The sequence below is a fragment of the Archocentrus centrarchus genome, chromosome 3 (genome assembly GCF_007364275.1).
Source record: "Archocentrus centrarchus isolate MPI-CPG fArcCen1 chromosome 3, fArcCen1, whole genome shotgun sequence".
NCBI lineage: Eukaryota > Metazoa > Chordata > Actinopteri > Cichliformes > Cichlidae > Archocentrus > Archocentrus centrarchus.
In genome coordinates, this window is record NC_044348.1 from 5,331,994 (window position 1) to 5,352,257 (window position 20,264).

Here is a 20,264-nt window from a genome sequence, read left to right on the forward strand (position 1 = left end):
ACAAAACTTCTCAAGTTGGTCCCTTAACCACACTCCGTCTCTCCCTCTCCCTCCATGGACGCACATGTGACGGTCACCGAACTGCCGAGCAGCAAAATGGCGACATCTAGTGGGCAGTACAGCTACAGCACTGAAAATCAATAATCCTTTTTTATGAAGCGGTGCGCCCCCTGACAATTTCACAGGTAATTTATGGGCCAATTTGAACTGACTCAGTAGGTCATTTAAAAAGAAGCATCCGATGAATACGAATAGCTACATTAAGTAAAGAATTTTTTTTTTTTTTGTCCATCCACGAACTCTTTTTATCCCTAAAGCAACAAAGGATGATATTTTTATCATATAGTTCTGAAAACTGATTTTCACAGCTCACAATGTTTTGAAAAAATGTCTGTAAACTTAAACATTATGTAAATGAAAATAAATTTAATGGGACTATGATGGGGTCTGTAGCTTGCAATATGTTTTCAGTATAATGCTATTTACCCGTTTTCCCGAGCTTGGCAGTCATTTCCTCTTTAACTTCATCCTTACTTCAATGTAAATTAATTAATTTTAAATTGCCACATTTCACCACACCTAGCAGTTGTGCAGACATTACACTGGTGGTGCCAGAAGAATGGAAACAGAAGGTTTCTGACACAACTTCCAAGGTGCACGGAGAAGAACAAAGCTCTAAAGAGGTCGAAGCTCCAGCAACACTTGCAGCATGAACAAGAGTAAGTAATAAAGCTGTTCTTTACAATACAAGCGTCGTTGGTGCCAAAAGAAACTATTAATACATTTTGTTGCATTCCCTTGTGTGCATGCTGAGATGTGTCACAGGTTAAGTCGGAGCTTTGACTTGCTGATAGCACAAGATGACGAGTCAGGAGATCTCCAACATCAGTTGGAGTCAATCTGTGGGGACGATCTACACTAAGTGCTCCAAATGCTGACCAGCAGACCTCCCTAAAGCTGCTTCACCTGTGTGGTTAAAATATCTGATGTAATGTTTAAACAAAAATATTGACTAATTGAAAAGCTGTGTGACATGGTTGAGTGATTATGGTTACAGTGCTCAAAAGCTAAAAAAAAAAAAATGTAAATTAATAATAATTTGTTTCAAACAAAGCCAGCAAACATGCTGTCTGTTCTTGTCTACAAATTTTAGTATACTCCAAAGTCAGGTATGTAAGACCATCATTATAAATATTGATGAGATCAAATTTTATTGAACATTAAGTCTTGTATGATGAGTAGATTCTCATAAACTTTACGAAATTGGACATCTGTTCTCAAAAGATCTCACACAGCACAGATGACAAATTTGCAGCGCAATACAGATGCGTGCTCTATAAAAACTGATTCTTTATTCCTTCAGTCCTACAGTCATTTGAAAAAAAAAAAAGCTTTCACAGGAGTCTGGAGTACATCCCATGATTCAGTAGCTTGTAGAGCCACCTTCAGCAGCGATAACTTGAAGTAATTGTTTCATCACCGTCTCGCACGTCGTTGTGGAGGAATTTTTGCCCACTGTGCTTCACAACGTTGCTTTAGTTTATCGAGGTTTGCAGGTATTCGTTTATGCACAGCTCTCTTAAGGTTTTGCCACAGCATTTCAATCAGGTTGAGATCGGGACTTTGAGTGGGTCATTGAAGCACCTTGATTCTTCTCTTTTTCAGCCATTCTGTTGTAGATTTGCTGGTGTACTTGAGGTCAGTGTCCTGTTACAGGACCCAGTTATGGCCAGGCTTTAGCTGTCAGACAGATGGCCTCATATGTGACTCTGGAATACTTTGACAGACAGAGGAGTTTATGGTTGATTCGGTGACTGCAAGGTGCCCAGGTCCTGGCAAGCCCAAAACATCACCCCTCCACCACCGTGCTTGACAGTTGGTGTGACGTATTTGTGCTGATATGCTGTGTTTGGTGGCCCTGTGTGTTATGTCCAAACATCTCCACTTTGGTTTCGTCTGTCCAAGAGAAGAGGCTTTCTCCTTCTTTCAACCTTTCCAAACAAGTTTGGTCTTTTTCTAATTGTACTGCCATTAACTTTAACATTTAATATACTAACTGAGGCCTGTGGAGTCTGTATAGAATCCCAGTAAAGAATTTAACAGAGGTAAAACACAAAAGTTTCATCCTAAATGAGGTAGCCATAGTTCAATAAATATACTCAGTGCACTTTATGTTCTGAGACCTTTACTGTTTTCTGCCATTTATCACCATGTCACACGTCAACTATGAGGTACTACTGAATATAAATTTTTCAGTCAAGCTGACCTACAAGGTATTAAATGTAAGTGAGTTTTATTGGGCTGCTAAAACCTGGGGATTGATGTGTTACTTTTGAATACAGCCACATTTGCTGAAAGGCAAGAAGAGTAATCACACCAAGGGTAATGGTTTCTAAACTGGAAGTGTTCCCATATCACTGCAAACCAGACTGAGATACAGGCGGCTGTTACTGGAGGGCTCAAAGATTTGTCAGCAACAGGTGGCCCCGCGGAGCTATAGACGTAATCAAGCTATCAAAATCACATAAGGCTATGGCATACTGTTCAAGTGCTGAGCAGACTCTCTTCCCTTAGTGTAATTAGATATTCAAAAGGTTACACTTTTCATCTAAGATTCTATAATTCACACAGTAAATTTATTGCACAGTGGGCAAAAAGTTCAAATCTGTAAGTGAATTCTGTCAATAAGCTCTATTGTGCCAAAGCATTTCAAAGCCTGATCATCAGCGCTGAGAAAATGTGTTTTTGTACTACAATGTGGCAAAAATAAAAATAAATTTATAAAATACAGTTTAGAATATGTAAACCCACAGGAGGAGTTATGTTAGTTACTTATAAGTACACATAATCATTTATCATGTTTGTGTACTCCTTATAATACTAAATAGAAAGAATTAATATAAAGTGTTGTCAGCACTGCAGTGGACTGCCAACCTACTCAGAATGTATCCTGTCTTTCACCCTGTGGCAGTTGGGATAGGCTCCAGGTCCCCTGTGATCCCGAACTGGATAAGCAATAAAACTAAAAATGGATGGATGGATGGATGGATGGATGGTGACCAGGACGCCTCAACAATAGTTCCACCAGGCATTTGATAGATACACTATATTGCCAAAAATATTTGCTCATCTGCCTTGAGTGACATTCCATTCTTAATTTATAGGGTTTAATATGATGTGTGTTTATGGAAATTTTTGATCATTCTTCCAGAAGCACATTTGTGAGGTCAGACACTGATGTTGGAAGAGAAGACCTGGCTCACAGTCTCCGCTGTAATTCATCCCAAAGGTGTTCTGTCAGGTTGAGGTCAGGACTCTGTGCAGGCCAGATAAGTTCTTCCACACCAGACTTGCTCATCCATGTCTTTATGGTCCTTGCTTTGTGCATTGGTGTTGGAACAGGAAGGTGCCATCCCCTGACTGTTCCCACAAAGTTGGGAGCATGTTAATTGTCTTGGTATGCTGAAGTATTAGGAGTTCCTTTCAGGAGTCCCCTTCCACCACACTTTACACTTGGCACAGTACAATCAGACAAGTATCGTTCTCTTGGCAACCACCAAACCCAGACTCATCATCAGATTGCCAGATGGAGAAGTGTGATTCCTTACTCCAGAGACCACATCTCACATGTTGATGAAAGATGTTTTATGTGGGTATATGAGTTAGGAATGCTACAGGTATCCTCTACGTCAGGTGGTAGGTGGTGTTTCATTACTATTTATGAGACAATTATATGAGCAGTGATGGAGAAAGTATTCATAGGCTTTAAAAGTATTAATACTGGAACATAAAAATGCTACAGCATAAGAAGTTGTTTTACATTAAAGTAAGTGTGGATAGTATAAATAAAATATGGCTATCAAAAGTACACATAGGTCTGAAAACGGGCTCCTATATTTGGCAGTTGCTGGTGGATAGAGTGCTAAATCATTTAGTATATGGTAGTTCAAGCAATGCAACAGATTCTGAAGGATATGAGGAGCGGAAGTATCTGAGCTTTCCACAGCTGAATGAGACGTGCAGAATTATATAATGATCAATGCTTTCGTGGATTTCACTTTGCCTTATTCGCCTGGTTTCTATTTTTCTTCTTAAAAAAAAAAACAACAACAACAAAAAAAAAACTATATATAGACCCTTATCTTTACCCTGTATAATAAGTCAACTTTTTTCTCTGCGTACTTCCTTGACCTAGCCTCTGCGCGCCCCCGATGACGCCTTTCTCCTTTACGCCGCGCGCTCTCGTCTTCTTACGCTGTGCGCTCTGACAGTCCCGCTCTCACGTGTTGTGTGTGTATAAAAGGGTCCCAGTCTCTGCTCAGAATGTCTAGTGGGTCACCAGACAAACGGCGAAAGATGGAGTCGGCACTGAACCAGCTGAAGAAGCACACTGTGGTGGTGGCAGACACAGGAGACTTCAACGGTAAAGCTCGTTTTATCTCATGCTAACATTAGCTAGTTAGCATGCTAACTAAGTGACCGGGAAGAATATGGCTTTAGTGTGAATGACCGCGGTGGTGTCGATGTCACGGTGTGGGTGTGCGCATCAGACTAACTCCGTTTAGTTAGGCCGGCTAACGTTAGCTATATAACTGTCAGTTTTATGTCAGTTGGAAATTAGTTTACCAGGTTACTACTGAGGTAGATAATCCTATTACTGGTTACTTAACGGTGTCTACTACTACTTTCAATTAGCTGCACAAGCAAACTATGCTAGCTAGGTAATAAGACCTCTCTCTGTATGCAAAGTGCAATTATATCTGAAGAAAAACGGCATCAAGCACCACTTAATGATACGTGAAAATGTGGGGATTTTGTAAGATAAAGTTACAAACGGCTGTGTGCACATTGCCTGTATGTGAGTGTAAAATCTGATTGTCCTTCCTCGTTTGTTCTTGCAGCAGAGGAAAAGCTCATGTTTCTCAATGGGTCAGAATGAGGAACAGCGCAGTAAAAAATATCACAGTTACACTGTGATGTAAACCAGATGACTCGTCAGGCCCAGTCTGCCCAGTCAGGATGACATGACAGAACTGCTCTGTGGCTCCTGTAGCCTGGCGTGACTCTGGACAGCCGATACTCCCGGTGTTGTGCCAAGTGACTTCTGGTATTTGCCAGAACATGATTGCTGATATTTAAATTACTGTAAATGACTTGTTTGCCTATAATTTGTCAAGCATATATCAAACATACGTCATGAATGATATCAAGTCATTTTGAGCCAAATACAGCATTCCTGTCACAAGGTCACGTTTATATATTCTTTATCTGTGTCAAAACTGTCATTGACATGAAAAATGTGTTGGGTTTTTTTTCCAATGCAGATCTGGCCAAGAGAGCAGCAGAAATTGCAACAAGTATGATGCTACAGCTCTATAAAGATACTTTAAGTGGCCAAAAAGAACTAAATTGTGTGGGTACAATAACGTAGAGTCTTAAAAATACTGGCAGAACAGGCCATTTCTTTATTTTATATATAACCCTTTCATAAATCATCTTGACTTATCTTGACTTATATATAAATACAGGCATTATATATAAAAAACACAAACCTCAGAAATCACTTTTTGGCACAACACCAGATCCTTACACCTTTGATTGCTTTAGGCCTTTGCTGAGCTAAACACATAGTTCAGGTTGCAATAGTTTAAACAAAGGCTTCTGTTGCAAGGAATGGACAAACAAAATGCTGTGTAGTATAGTCCAGTCAATTAGTGTTTAAAATGATAGATTTGCCAGTAGTTGGTCAGTGAAGAGAAAAATAAGGTTTTAGCTTTTAAGTGAGTGGAAAATAAAAATACTAAATATTTGAATCAAATAATGAATAGCAAATCATAGTTGTGTAGTTTTTCACATTTATACAACTACAAGTTGAATAAGTGTGCTTTGTAGGTGTTCCTAGAAACTAGAAATAAGTAATATCAAATGAAACCAAAGCACAATTTGCTTTACAGGCAGAATAATTTAGCCCAGCAGAGTTTATTGCAGCAGCAGAACAAACAAAGCAGGACAGTGAGAGGTTTCCAGAAGAAAGTAAATACTTTTTGTAATCAACTATGTCTGTTACACAGTGCTGATATACGCAAATTTATCTTAACCACAGTGAATACCTCTCAACGACCGCAATAAAAAGACAAAGATGTTAGAGTTGGGATGCGATAAGAAAAGTGGTCAGTCAAGATTTACCTGACTGCTCATCTGTCTTTAAGAAATGCAGACATGGTTCTGGTTTATGTAATCTCAGTTTTAAATGCAATTTCTCGTTTTTCACCTGTTGCAAGGTTAGACGTGCATGTTGCAAGACTAAGTCAAGCAGAAACATATCTGTTTCACATGAAAACATGGTGAAACACAGTTAACTAACTCACTCTTGCCTCACTTATTGAAAGGGGGGCAGTTTCTCAGCAGTGGTCTAATGGAGGGTGCTCTTGTGAAATGTGGCTATGTGGTAACTAATTAGCTGACATGGATATTGTTAAAGAAAATGTACCTCTAGTTTGGACTCCTTATTGAAAGTCTCAAAAGGTTGTGCAAGAATTGTGCCGTTTCTCTACTCTGCTCTTGACAGAGCAGATATAAAGGCTGTAATCTGTGTACTTAGTTAGATTATGGATATTTGCTTAGTATACAAAGCCACACCTGTCTTGTCAGTGGAAGTTTTTTTTTTTTTTTTTTTTGCCTTTTATGTCTCATTGAATAGTGTGCAGTGAAGGCGGTTTCCTGCTCATCCACTGACTACCATGACTGGGTGTTTTAGTTTTAGGTTTTTTTGTTGTTTTTGTTTAATGCCTAAGTTTTGCAAATGTTTTCCATAATCAGCACTACTTTCAGCAAATGATCATGAGTGTCTAGTTCAGACCTGCTGACCTGTAGAAGAAGGGGGTGAGAACACGCAACAGAACAGACACAGCCTTTGTTCTGAGGCTGAAAAGCTGGCAGCACTGCCCTAGCCCTGCTGCTGCTATTCAGTGTTTACATAAAACCCCTATAGTTTGAGAAAACGCCTCGTCACTCATGCATATCCAAAAAAAAAAAATTCCAGTTTGATCCTGTAAACTGCAGCAGGTTTTTGTTTGTAATTTTTTTTGTTTGTTTGTTTTTTTTGTTTTGGGTTTTTTTGTTTTTTAGGCCTGTAGTTTAGGGCTTAATTTATTATGTACCTCGTCACTTATTGCTGTACATCAAAGACATTAGGTTCGTTTAATAACTTTTTGTGAAATTGTAGTAATTTAATAGTTTTCTGCCATTAAAGACTTTATTAGTTGCCTCTTAGTTATTAGATTGGGTTTGGACTACTTGGTAGTAACTACAGCTGTTTCTTTTTTCCTTTTTTCTTTTTAGTGTCATTACTTTCAGCTTTAGCTGTTTAAACCTTTTTATCTAATTTAAGAGTTTCCCCTTATAAAAGTTTTTTATCTTAAAGATGCAATTGCTCTATGTAACATTTTTTTTTTTTTTTTTTTTTTTTTTTTTTTTTAAGATTTCATAGCATGTTTGCAGTAGATGGCGCCATTTTCTGCCTGAAGGCAACAGTGTGTTGATTCAGCATGACTGAGATCTCTTCTTGTTCTGTCAGGTTTTTTTTTTTTTTTTGTCCTCTTTGAGTTTTTGCACCAACACTGATATATAAATTTTTGTTGTAAATAATACAGATCTAAAGTCTAGGTTGCTTGGTGGGATAACAGGTCTTAACTGTTATTGGTACAAAGAATACACTTAAGGCCAGAGATGTATTAAAGCGGGTTAAAGAGCATCCTTAGCTTGCAAAATGTCAGTATATCATCTGGGATGTAGATGCACATTTTTCAAGCAGAGGAATGTCAGAAAGGTGTGTGTGTGTGTGTGTGTGTGTGTGTGTGTGTGTGTGTGTGTGTGTGTGTGTGTGTGTGTGTGTGTGTGTGTGTGTGTGTGTGTGTGTGTGTGTGTGTGTGTGTGGTGTGGGGCTTTATTACTTGGACAAAACAGCGTTTGCATATGGGAAACTTACAGAAATTGTCGATATAAAGGAATGCACTTAAATACTTTGAGGCTTGGATTTGCTTTCTGGCAGCTTTCCAGCTGTTACTCCTGAAGGGCTGCTCTGGGAATTAAAATATAGATTTGTATGGCAGGTTTGTTTAAGCCAACAGAAAACTATTTTTATTTAGATCTGAAATGCTGTGTAGCAAGGCCAGAGTTTCTAAGTTACTGAGTGCATGACTTTAAGCACAGTAGCGGAAGGATTTTTGCCTTTCTGTTTTCACCTCAAAGGATCAGCAGACATCCTTTTAAAGGCTCCAGGTGAAATGTTTACATAGGCCTTTATTTTAGATTACGTTATAGGCTAAGGTTGTGGACTATCTTTAAATTTATTGCTTTTTGTAGTTTTTAGCTAACGGTAATAAAGTTTATTATGTAATCTAAGTGCTTTTATTTGAGGCCATACAGGGGTATGGCCTGCAGGTCAGTTGCTCCCTTATTCCCCCAGGGGTCACTATAGCAGATAGTTGATGTTTTAGGACAGATTTTCTTTTTTTTTTTTTTCTCTCTTTTTAATTTTTTTTCTAATTTATTTTAACACAACTCATTCATTTATTTAGGCTTGAGAGCAGCACACATGGTTGGTCTGCACTTCATCTGTCTTCCTGCTTTAATCTAGCCACTGTTAACAATTCCAGCAGGATGTTTGACTGTTTTGCTGTGTTCTCATCCTGCAGCCATTGACGAGTACAAGCCTCAAGATGCAACCACTAACCCATCTCTTATCCTGGCTGCTGCTAAGATGCCAGCCTACCAGCACCTGGTGGATGAGGCCATTAAGTATGGCATTGCCAAGGGCGGGTAAGAGTGAGTGTGCAAATGGATCAAGCACATTAATCAGTTCTTTAGCTGAATATATGTTGGGCTACACTAGAGGTCAGATTTGAATATGTGCATTTAGATTCATGTGGTGAAGTGAGATTAGACATTACATGATATGTTGATCATATTTTGTGAGGCTCAGTAATCTAATTTTGAAGAAATGTTGATTTGGTTTTGTGACTTTGGTTGTTAGCAGTTGTGTATCAAAGCAGTCAAATCTCAATTAAGAAAAAACTTCAACTTCACCTGTCACTTTCACAGTAAAGTAAAAAAAAAAATAACTCTAAACAATGTTAATTTTGTCAAAATTCCCTGCTCAGTGTAACTCAGATATTGAGTAAATCAGAGTTTTGTCTATCTCCATTTAAGAACTGAAGAGGAGCAGGCAGCCAACACTATGGACAAACTGTTTGTGGATTTTGGCCTGGAGATCCTCAAGAAGGTCCCAGGCAGAGTCTCAACTGAGGTGGATGCCAGGTATATGCAGCCATACAGTACCAAGTGCTACTTATGACAAAAAAAAAACATGTCAATGAAACCTTTACCATCTTGAACTTTTCACACGTACACAGTAGACAGAAGCAAATTCAAGGAGTTTAATTAAAACACCATGAAAGTGTTTTTGGAGGACAATTTATAACTGTTCCACAATATTTTATATTTACATTTACATACACAAGAAAACAAAGCTGGCACAAGGCAGAAATTAAATCCCTTCCTATGAATCACAGATGCAAAATGTAGAACGCCTCAAATTAAATGACATCAAGGAAAAGCTGTGGTTACATTTTTAAATGTCAAACTGCTGTGTTGTTTCTCAATTACGTCACAGATTGTCTTTTGACAAAGATGAAATGGTTGCAAAAGCCCTGAAGCTCATTGCACTTTATGAAGAGGCAGGCATTGGCAAGGAGCGCGTTCTCATCAAGTTGTCATCAACATGGGAAGGAATCCAAGCTGGCAAGTTAGTACGGAATGTTTACTATCCTCATAGATGCTTATGAGTTGATCAGCTGCGCTTTTGTGCATATTGGTTTTGTTCTTTAAAGTACAGTGTGCGTGTCAATAGATTGCTGTTTGCAGTCAACTGAGTTCTGTTTTCTTACCCCTCCCAATTCAAGTGCATAATCCTAGCTACAGAGTAGGGGGCTGTGTGTCAGGAGGTCTGGAAGGTCAGTGGACCAATCCCTGGCTGCTCCAGTCTGCATGCCTAAGGATACTTGGGCAAGATACTGAACCCTGAGTTGCTTATATCATTGGAGTGTGAGTGTGTTAATGTTGGATAGAAAGAACTTGGACTTAAAAGAATGTGAGTGTATGAGGCTTGTAGTATAAAGCACTTTGAGTGCACAAGAAAAGGAGAAAAGCACTATATAAGATCCAGTCCATTTACCATTTACGGTGGTTGTTGTAGGACAAACATGTTTTAGTCAGCCAAGAGAGATCATAACATGAAATTTAGGCTGTACCCCATAATGGCCAGTCAGCCAGTGTTCCTCCACCACTCTTTGTTAAAAAATAAATTGTCCACACAATATTAACATTTCAATAATATCAGCACTTAGCAATAAATCAGGAAGTGTCAGTTAAATATTTAGCAGGAGTTTATGTTTAATTCACCTCAAACTCTAGCTGCTGTTCATCTATAGTGGGTGTACCCAGACAGCAAAGTAACTCTAGATGGATCCACCCTGGAATCTGTTGCTATCTGGGTGGGCTGTCAGTGCACCTCAACATCAGCTGCGAATATGCCAAGTGAGAAGCATCCACATCTATTTACTCTTGAGGAGGCTGTAAAATGTTGTGAAAGGAGTCGGATACAAGTGGATGAGTAAGAGAAGCTCACTTCTGACTGACGATAGTGATACTGAGATGAGTTGAGGATAGCTTGAACATTGCTGTCTGTAAGAGCTGTGTGCTGGTGTTAAACTTTCCTTGAAGTGCTCTGACATTGTTGGACTCACTTTTAAACTGTTAATCAGAGGAAAAGTATTTTTTACATTAATTTTATTTCTATTACTGGGTAAAGTGCTTAAAGATATTTACACAAAAAAGCAACTCTGCTTTAATGTTCCCACTGGAAGCTTTTATAATTTGATCTAATATCAGTCTTCAATAATAGATGGTAACAGGACTGTTGCTGTAAGTAATGGTAACCAGGGAATCCTTAACCATTTTAGATCTGTTTTGCCATGCAAGTGGACTTGGATGTGGATTACTGATCTGTTATGGAGCGTATAATGTAGATGTAGTCTTGAAGTCATTTCAGCCTCATCTTTAATCGCACATCTCCAAGATCCACCTGTGACAGGCATTTTTCCATCAGTGTGACTGCTTATAGTGTTACATCATTGGTTAGTGTGTTCTATGTCTAAATCTTTATACAGTTTTATTTATATACACGTACATGTGAGCTGATTATAAATCTGACATAATCACTGTATTGACAACTGAAGGATTGTAAAAGTGGTCATGTTAAGTATACAAATGGCAAAGTAACATCTCATTGACATTTCAGTGCTTGTAAAACGTTAGCTTCTGCTAATTGATTTGCTCCCCTGTGTGCTTTGACAGTGACCTTTACAAATGAGGAAATGAATCTGCTGCCTGGTTTGAGTGTAGCAGGAGGGGAGGAGTCAGAGAAACTCGGTTTGTTGAAGTTTTAGTCCATAGTCAGTTACCTCTGTAACCGAATAAGTATTGAAGTTAGTTCACTTTCTCAGGGTTAACTCAGAGTATTTAGCTAAACCTGCTTCCTGGGCTGGAGTCCTGAAGCCTGTGTGCTGTAAAAAAACTTGTTTGTGTTCTCATACAAATAAGGCTTTACCGTGAGAACACCTGTTACATTTTTCTGTGAGAAATGTGACTGTTGATTGAAAGTTTACGTTGATTGCCAAAGGCTATGTTGAAAACTGCAATCATGTGGAAAAAATCTGCTAAAAATGTAGGTAGACTGACAGACAATATGACTGAATGTTTGAAAAGACTGTAGCCTGATTTCCTGACTCTGTCGTGGCTCCTTTGAGTAGATGCTTGAAATAGGAGATGGATTAAGATCGCTGTTAAGACTGTTATTTGTAACGTATTACTATTGCTGATGTTTTCTGAATGTTTTGCTTTATTTTAAATGTATTTTTTTTTTTTTTTTTTTCCCTCAGGGAGCTTGAGGAAAAGCATGGTGTTCACTGCAACATGACACTGCTGTTCTCTTTTGCTCAGGCTGTGGCCTGTGCTGAAGCAAAGGTAACGCTTATATCGCCCTTTGTTGGACGCATCCTTGACTGGTATAAGGAGAATACAGGTCGCAAAAGCTACGAGCCACACGAAGATCCAGGTAACAATGGCAACACTGAAGTCATGAGAAGATATTCTCAGTCACCAGTTTATTACGCATGGCTAAAACAGACTTACAGTAAATCCTGTGACTACATTGAGTGGTTGCATATGTTAGAAACAAAACAAGAAGTGGAACCAGCTAGGGTTTACGTGAATTGAGAAATTCTATGGCCTCAAGCCTTTAAACATGGGTGTGTTGTTGCCTTTATCAAGACTTTGTCGGTGTTGTCTGATTGTCTAGTGCAGTGTTGCCCACCCTGGAGAGGACACTAAATAGAGCTTTTTATTTTTTTAAAAATTCTTTTTAGATTTACATTTAAAAAAAAAAAAAAAAAAAAAGCAACAGAACTAATGAAACAACCCTTGAATTTAAATAGATTTTTAAATATATTTTATAGTTCATTTTCTGGCCTGTTTTTGATGCAGAACTTTTCTCATATCACCAATAGCAAACAGAGTTGTTGCTGTCAGGTGCTGGAAGTAAACCTGTTAATGAATTTGCACATGTATGCTAATCAGTGAAAACAGATGTTTAATGACCGCTCTGCTCATCAGGCCTGTCATTGTCTAACATCTGAAATTGGTTTGTTTGGGCTACAGAAGATATCCTCAGGTTTTAAAATGTTTGAAGTTTTGGGGGTGGCTGGTCTAGACTGACTAATGCCTCCTTGATGCTGGTGCTAAACAAATAATTGACTCCTGAATGGACTATTCTACATTTGTGTTGTGTACGTTGTTTACAGTAGTGATATGGCAAATCCTCGTTATGATAAATCATGAGGCACTGTTTTGTGCCACACTATCTGAATGCTGGCTCTTGTATCAGTATTGGTGTTTATCAAGTTCTTCCTACTGCTACTCTAAATCTGTCCTGGCTTGCATGCACTTTAGCCTCTTTGTTTGGTGGGTATAGGTGGATGTGCATCAGATCCTCTTTTCTGCATTATTGTGCCCTGTTGAACAGCTATAACTTAACCTGTGAAAAACCTGGCCACATTTTCATTTAATTGAGTCATCTCACTCTTCACCTGACTTGCAGTGTTGCATTTGTAGTGGTGCTTGTAGAAGTAGGTAACAAATTACTGAACAGTCAGAGATACAGCAGCTCACATAGAAAGCACATGCTCAAAGTTGCCTTAACTCGCTGGCTGTATTTTACCCTTTATTGTGAAAGGGTAACGCGTTACTCTAATCTGACTACTTTTTCTCGGTAACGAGTAATCTAACGTGTTAATATTTTTTTTGCAGTCTAGTAATCAGATTAAAGTTACTTATCCAAGTCACTGTGCATTACTTTTTTGTCATATTCCTCAGTAAAAAGATCAATTTTTGCTTTCTTCTTGCGTCTCTGGGAGGGACGTCTGGCCAACGCAACAATTGCGTCCCGTTTTCAGCATGAGGACAATAACAGCACAGCGACACAAACGTAAACAATGGAGGGAGGAGAGAGATCCGCGTTTTCTAGCTGAAATACAGGCACTATTTTGAGTTTGTCAGCTGAAGATGACAACATCAAGGTTAGTTGTGCACTCTGTGCTGGTGACAAAGCGCTATCTAGCTTCAAAAACACTACGTCAGATTTGAAGAAACATCTGGAGTCACAGTGCCGTCAAACTTAGAGAGAGTCCTACCAGGTGATGAAGCAGAGCTGCGGCTAATGCAGGAGCCCCCCAGCACCCAAACAACAAAAGCTGGACTTCGGTACAAACCAGTAAGTGGGGGAGAGCTGAAGAAGCTGGTCGGACAGTATGCAGTAGAGGAAATGCTGCCCTTAAACACGGCTGACTTGCCCTCGTTTCATGGTTGTCATTTTTATGTTTTGGACGGGGGGGTGCTGATGCCGGTGTTTTGACAAAAAGTGATTTTCGGTATTTGCCAGAACATGATTGACACATGTTTAACAGATTATAGGTCAACAAGTCATTTACAGCCGTTTAAATACAGGCAAACATATCTCTCATGAATGAGATTTTGAGAGAAACAGCATTTCTATCACAACGTAGAAGCTGCAATCAGTTTCTGGCAAAGTGACAGTTTTTACCTTGATTTAAAAAAAAAAAAAAAAGTAATTGACAGTGGCTTTTTTTTTTTTTTTTTTTTTTTTTTTTTTTTTTTTTTTTTTTTTTTTTATTAAACAGAAATCTGGCTCAGAAGGCTGCATAAATTGCAACAAATATAACATCACAGTTCTATAAAAATATTTTAAGTGGCCAAAAAGCACTGGATTTAATATAATGTAGGTACAATAACAGACTCCTAAAGATTGTTGAAAACAGGTTATTTCTTCATTTTATATATAAGCCCTTCATAAATCATGCTGACTGCACTTTGTTTACCAATATAAGCAAAGACATTACACACAAAAACACACAAACATCTGAATCACTTTATGACAAACGATCACTTTTTGGCACAACACCGGCAGCTGTTGAAAGTAACTAAGAAAGTAACTTGTAATCTAACTTAGTTACTTCTAAAATTAAGTAATCAGTAAAGTAACTTAGTTTTTTAAAGGAGTAGTCAGTAATCAGATTACGTTTTTCAAGGTAACTATACCATCACTGCTTTGTTCATTCCCTCACATCACCCCAACACTTAGTTACATTTCTCTGGAGGTGCAGGTCAGGTTACAGTGTAGATTTCCCGCTCGACAATTAACAACAACACATAATGCACCTGCACAAGCCTGGAAGTGCTGGAGTCGTTGCTGTTCACTTATGTAGGTTACATTGTAGACCCCACAAAGACTTAACTCTGCAGCATAAATCAGAGATGAGTATGAGTATGTGTCAAAATCATTTTAATCTTTTTTTCTTTTCTTTTTTTAATTACACTGGTTTTATGAGCATTTGGAACTGTAAGCATTTGATTAATTGTACAGCCCTACTGGAAATACTGGTACAGGCAGTAGTTTTTATAGCTTCATTTTCAGTCTTCAGTACTTCATGGACTGTTCATTGACAGTCAGGATCAGTTTCTCCTCTCACCCTTAAGTGTTATCCTTTGTCCTGCCCCTCCTTAATATCAATTGGTCAGTGAAAGAAGCTGACAAGGGCTGTGATGTTCCAAGACTTCAGTCCTCTTCAACTGAATCTGGTAGAGGCCTAGCAGGGAAAAAGCAGTACACTAAAGTGTCTCATGCTGTGTTTGTTGTGGTGCTTTGGTCTTATGATTTGTATCCTGTGGCTACAAAAGTTTTAGATTCCAGAAACTTGATGGGAACCAACTGTTCTGTTAAAGTTCAGTGGTAAGATAAGATTGAAGGTTAAATTCAATCTCAATGTGTGACATACCAGATGGCCTTAACTGCTAACTGACTGGAGAACTTGCACATTGTAGGACAGATGTGCACAAGTGTGGAGAAGTCATTTGTGGTTGTACGCTTTACCAACAACAAAGGCAACATACGGGGTTTTTCATCACTTGAATAAATACTGAAGAATATGAATTTTACTTGCATAAAACATGAGTGAATTCACATTTTATTGCCTTTATATGTGTATAATAAAGGCATTCTATTCTATTCTCAGGTGTGCTGAGTGTGACCAAGATTTACAACTACTACAAGAAGTTTGGTTATAGCACTGTTGTGATGGGGGCCTCCTTCAGAAACACAGGGGAAGTGAAAGCCCTTGCAGGCTGTGACCTGCTCACCATCTCCCCCGGTCTGCTGGCAGAGCTCAGCCAGGATCACAGTGTTGTCACGGAGATGCTCAATGTGGAGAAAGGTACTGCTTGGTGACTCTAAAAAAAATAAAAATAAAAAACATTTTTTTAAAAGCTGTGTTCATGCAAAATACTGCTCTAATAAATGGTTGGTTATAGTATTTAGCAAAACTGGCCATTTAATACTTAAATATCCAGTTTTGTGTTGATTATGTTTGGGAAAAGAAAAGATTGAATCTTTGGACAAATCTAAATGACATGATTACGTTTGGAGCTTTTAATTGCACCAAAGACATCTCTTCATTCAGGAAAGAAAATCTGGGTACAAAGCATTCTGTACAGTGATCCCTCACCTGTCGGGGGGGGGTTATGTTCAGAGACCCCCCACGACAGGTGAAAATCCACAAAGTAGGCTTTATAAACCTTTCCCACTCTCTTGAATGATGAAGATGGTGAATTATGTAGCTGTGCAGTACTGATGGTGATGAAGGTAGTGGAGTATCTTTGACCTCTGCCATTACCTCTGTTTTTGCTAAAGGTATAGGCGTAACTTATCTGAGTAATGAACATAGTTATGGAAGATCCTGTGTTGGCCTCTGGAGCTTGAAAAAGGCGACTGGACTTCTTTTTGTTTCTTGAAGACGTTTCACCTCTCATCCGAAAGGCTTCTTCAGTTCTCAACCAAATGGTGGAGAGACCCAGGTATTTAAACCCCTGTGGGCGTAGTCCCCTGGAGGTGGTTATGACCCTCTATTGATCATGTGCTTGAACACATGTGCCCAGGTGTGAAGGGGGCGTGGGTCATATTTAATCAGTGGTTTCAGTTGAAACCAACTTAGGACTCCGCTCCATTGTTTCTTGTGGCCTATTGAGGTCACTGGAACAAAGGTGTGAATGGGGGTTGAGACGTCTGGGAAGGGAGCTCAGGACAGCACTGTAAGCGGGGGAAAGTTGGTGACGTAATCCACCTCCTCTGTTCAATGATGGTTGTTCACAGTGGACATAGATGGCTTCTTTCACTCCTCTTTCAAACCATCTGTTTTCCCTGTCCAAAATGTGGACATTGGCATCCTCAAAAGAGTGCCCTTTTTCCTTCAGATGCAGATGTACTGCTGAATCTTGTCCTGTCGAAGTGGCTCTTCTATGTTGTGCCATTCGTTTGTGAAGAGGCTGTTTGGTTTCACCAATGTAGAGGTCCGAGCACTCTTCACTGCACTGAACAGCATACACTACATCGCTGATCTTGTGTTTGGCGGGTTTGTCCTTGGGATGAACCAGTTTTTGTCTTAGGGTGTGACTTGGTTTGAAGTATACTGAGATGTCATGCTTGGAGAAAATTCTTCTGAGTTTCTCTGACAAGCCTGACACATATGGGATGACAATGTTGTTCCTCTTGTCCTTCCCATTCTCTGTAGTTTGTGTTTGGCCTTCATTCCTGTGCATCTTAGCTGATTTGATGAAGGCCCAGTTGGGGTAACCGCATGTTTTGAGGGCTTTCTAAATGTGTGTGTGTGTTCCTTATGCTTCCCTTCTGCCTTAGAGGGAACACTTTCCGCACGGTGTTGTAGGGTCCTGATCACCCCAAGTTTGTGTTCCAGAGGGTGGTGGGAGTCAAAGAGGAGATACTGGTCTGTGTGTGTGGGCTTCCGGTAAACTTCAATGTTGAGGCTTCCATCTTCCTCGATAAGCACCGCACAGTCCAGGAATGGTAACTTGTTATCTCTGGTGTCCTCCCTGGTAAAACGTATGTATTTATCCACTGAGTTAATGTGACGAGTGAAGGCTTCTACTTCTTGGGTTTTGATTTTGACCCAGGTGTCATCTACATATCTGTACCAGTGGCTAGGTGCCATCCCTTTGAAGGAACCAAGAGCTTTACTTTCCACTTCCTCCATGTAAAGGTTGGCTACAATGGGAGACACTGGGGAGCCCATGGCACATCCATGCTTCTGTCTGTAGAATCCATCATTGTATTTAAAATATGTTGTGGTAAGGCAGAGATCTAAAAGTGCACAAATCTGATCTGGGGTGAAGCTGGTTCTGTTCAGTAAGGAATCGTCTTCCTGTAGTCGTCTTCTGACGGTCTCCACTGCCTCAGTTGTAGGTATGCAAGTGAAAAGTGAAACCACATCAAAGGACACCATGGTTTCATCTGGATCCAGTACAAGATTCTGGACCTTGTTAGTAAAATCTGTAGAGTTTTCAATGTGGTGGGGTGTGATGCCAACAAGCGGTGATAAGATGGTGGCGAGGTGTTTGGAAATGTTGTAGGTGACCGAGTTTATACTGCTGATAATGGGTCGCTGTTCAGTGCAGTGAAGAGTGCTCGGACCTCTACATTGGTGAAACCAAACAGCCTCTTCACAAACGAATGGCACAACATAGAAGAGCCACTTCGACAGGACAAGATTCAGCAGTACATCTGCATCTGAAGGAAAAAGGGCACTCTTTTGAGGATGCCAATGTCCACATTTTGGACAGGGAAAACAGATGGTTTGAAAGAGGAGTGAAAGAAGCCATCTATGTCCACTGTGAACAACCATCATTGAACAGAGGAGGTGGATTACGTCACCAACTTTCCCCCGCTTACAGTGCTGTCCTGAGCTCCCTTCCCAGACGTCTCAACCCCCATTCACACCTTTGTTCCAGTGACCTCAATAGGCCACAAGAAACAATGGAGCGGAGTCCTAAGTTGGTTTCAACTGAAACCACTGATTAAATATGACCCACGCCCCCTTCACACCTGGGCACATGTGTTCAAGCACATGATCAATAGAGGGTCATAACCACCTCCAGGGGACTACGCCCACAGGGGTTTAAATACCTGGGTCTCTCCACCATTTGGTTGAGAACTGAAGAAGCCTTTCGGATGAGAGGTGAAACGTCTTCAAGAAACAAAAAGAAGTCCAGTCGCCTTTTTCAAGCTCCAGAGACTACTATGACCTGGATAACTGAGAATCTACAGACACAAGATCCTGTGTTCATACTGCAAAATTTCACAATATATTGAAAACAGAATATTGTGAAACAGAATTAGTAATAATAAGTGAATAACAATAAGTGAACTGTGAGATCGCGAGGGACGACTGTACTACTGATGAGCACAGTGCTGCACTGTTAACTTTTTAAATGAGTCATCACAGCTTCTTAGCATTATGAGAAGTGTCCAGTCTGTGTCCTCCTCTTCCACACTGGACCATCAGACTTCCATTCTGTCCAAGTGGTGCAGGAATTACTCTAGTAAGTAAACTAGAGTAATTCCTGTGACGAATAACAAATATTCTGGGTCAGAGCAGGCATGTCAAAAAGGAAAAACTATAAGATTCACTGTTTTGGAAATTTGTGGTAAACTAGTCATATTTATGATAATAAGCTTAAAGCTGTATTAATGTGTGGTTTTGTGTTAGTGTGGGTTTTTTTTTTTTTTTTTTTTTTTTAATGTGAAAGAACTAGACCTGACTTTTCAGATGTGCTGGCACAGCTAGTCAGACAACTATCACCTATACACAATCTTTGTGTGTTTTTTATTTTGCAAAAGTCTTGATGCATAATTATCCCTGATTTGTTTCATCAAAACTTTCTCTAATGCACAGAATTTTTTTATTTTTTTTTCCCAGATGCAGGATGTAAGCAGGCCGTCTGTATTCCTACATTAAACCTGATTTATTTTTGCAGCTAAAGCCTGTGATCTGGAGAAGATTCACCTCGATGAGAAGGCTTTCCGCTGGCAGCACAACGAAGACCGCATGGCTGTGGAGAAACTGTCTGACGGCATCCGAAAGTTTGCTGCTGACGCCGTAAAGCTGGAGACCATGATCAAAGTAAAAACAAATGTTACACTTGCTTTAAGCTGTCTTGCATGTTAATGGCCTTAGCTATCTCAGTTATTCTAATTCTTTACAAATTCTCTCTCACCCCCCACTACAGGAGAAAATGCTGAATGTGAAAAACGGACAGTAGTTGTCAGATGTTATCTCTGGCCCTGTGACAGAAGGTGTAAGGAGTTAAGATGGTACCACCTTCTCGAAAGGTCCAATGTACCAGAAGGCCTCCTTCTCCTCCTCTGACCAAACTCCAGGACTTCTCATCCAGAACAGGCACCTTTCTCTCTCGGGCTTGTACTGACCAACAAGCTTGTTTATAAAATTGTATTAATAGAAATTTTTACCAGAAAGGATAAAATCAGCCTCAGTGAAAAGATGAGGCTTTTTCTTAGTCTCTATGAACACAGTCATGTGACTACTAGAAGGGACCACAGATGCTTTTTGGCAAGACAGGACCACAATTTTGGCATTGACTATTTCTTTCTACCTTTTCTTTAACCATGTAACAATTACTTTTCTACCCATCATTCCTCCAAAGATTACATTCATGCCCTTTCAATAAATAAGCATCTGTCTTCAGTTGTGCTTTTTGTGTGT

The 20,264-nt window shown here is 39.6% G+C and overlaps 1 protein-coding gene across 1 annotated transcript; it reads left to right on the forward strand.

The window, feature by feature from the left end:
• Positions 1 to 4,236: 4,236 nt before the first annotated feature.
• Positions 4,237 to 20,246, forward strand: taldo1 (transaldolase 1). Its single transcript, XM_030725069.1, has 8 exons — positions 4,237 to 4,423; positions 8,697 to 8,820; positions 9,211 to 9,318; positions 9,674 to 9,805; positions 12,000 to 12,175; positions 15,708 to 15,905; positions 19,519 to 19,664; positions 19,771 to 20,246. The coding sequence occupies exons 1-8, from the start codon at positions 4,324 to 4,326 to the stop codon at positions 19,801 to 19,803; spliced, it is 1,017 nt and encodes a 338-aa protein (XP_030580929.1). The 5' UTR covers positions 4,237 to 4,323; the 3' UTR covers positions 19,804 to 20,246.
• Positions 20,247 to 20,264: the final 18 nt, after the last annotated feature.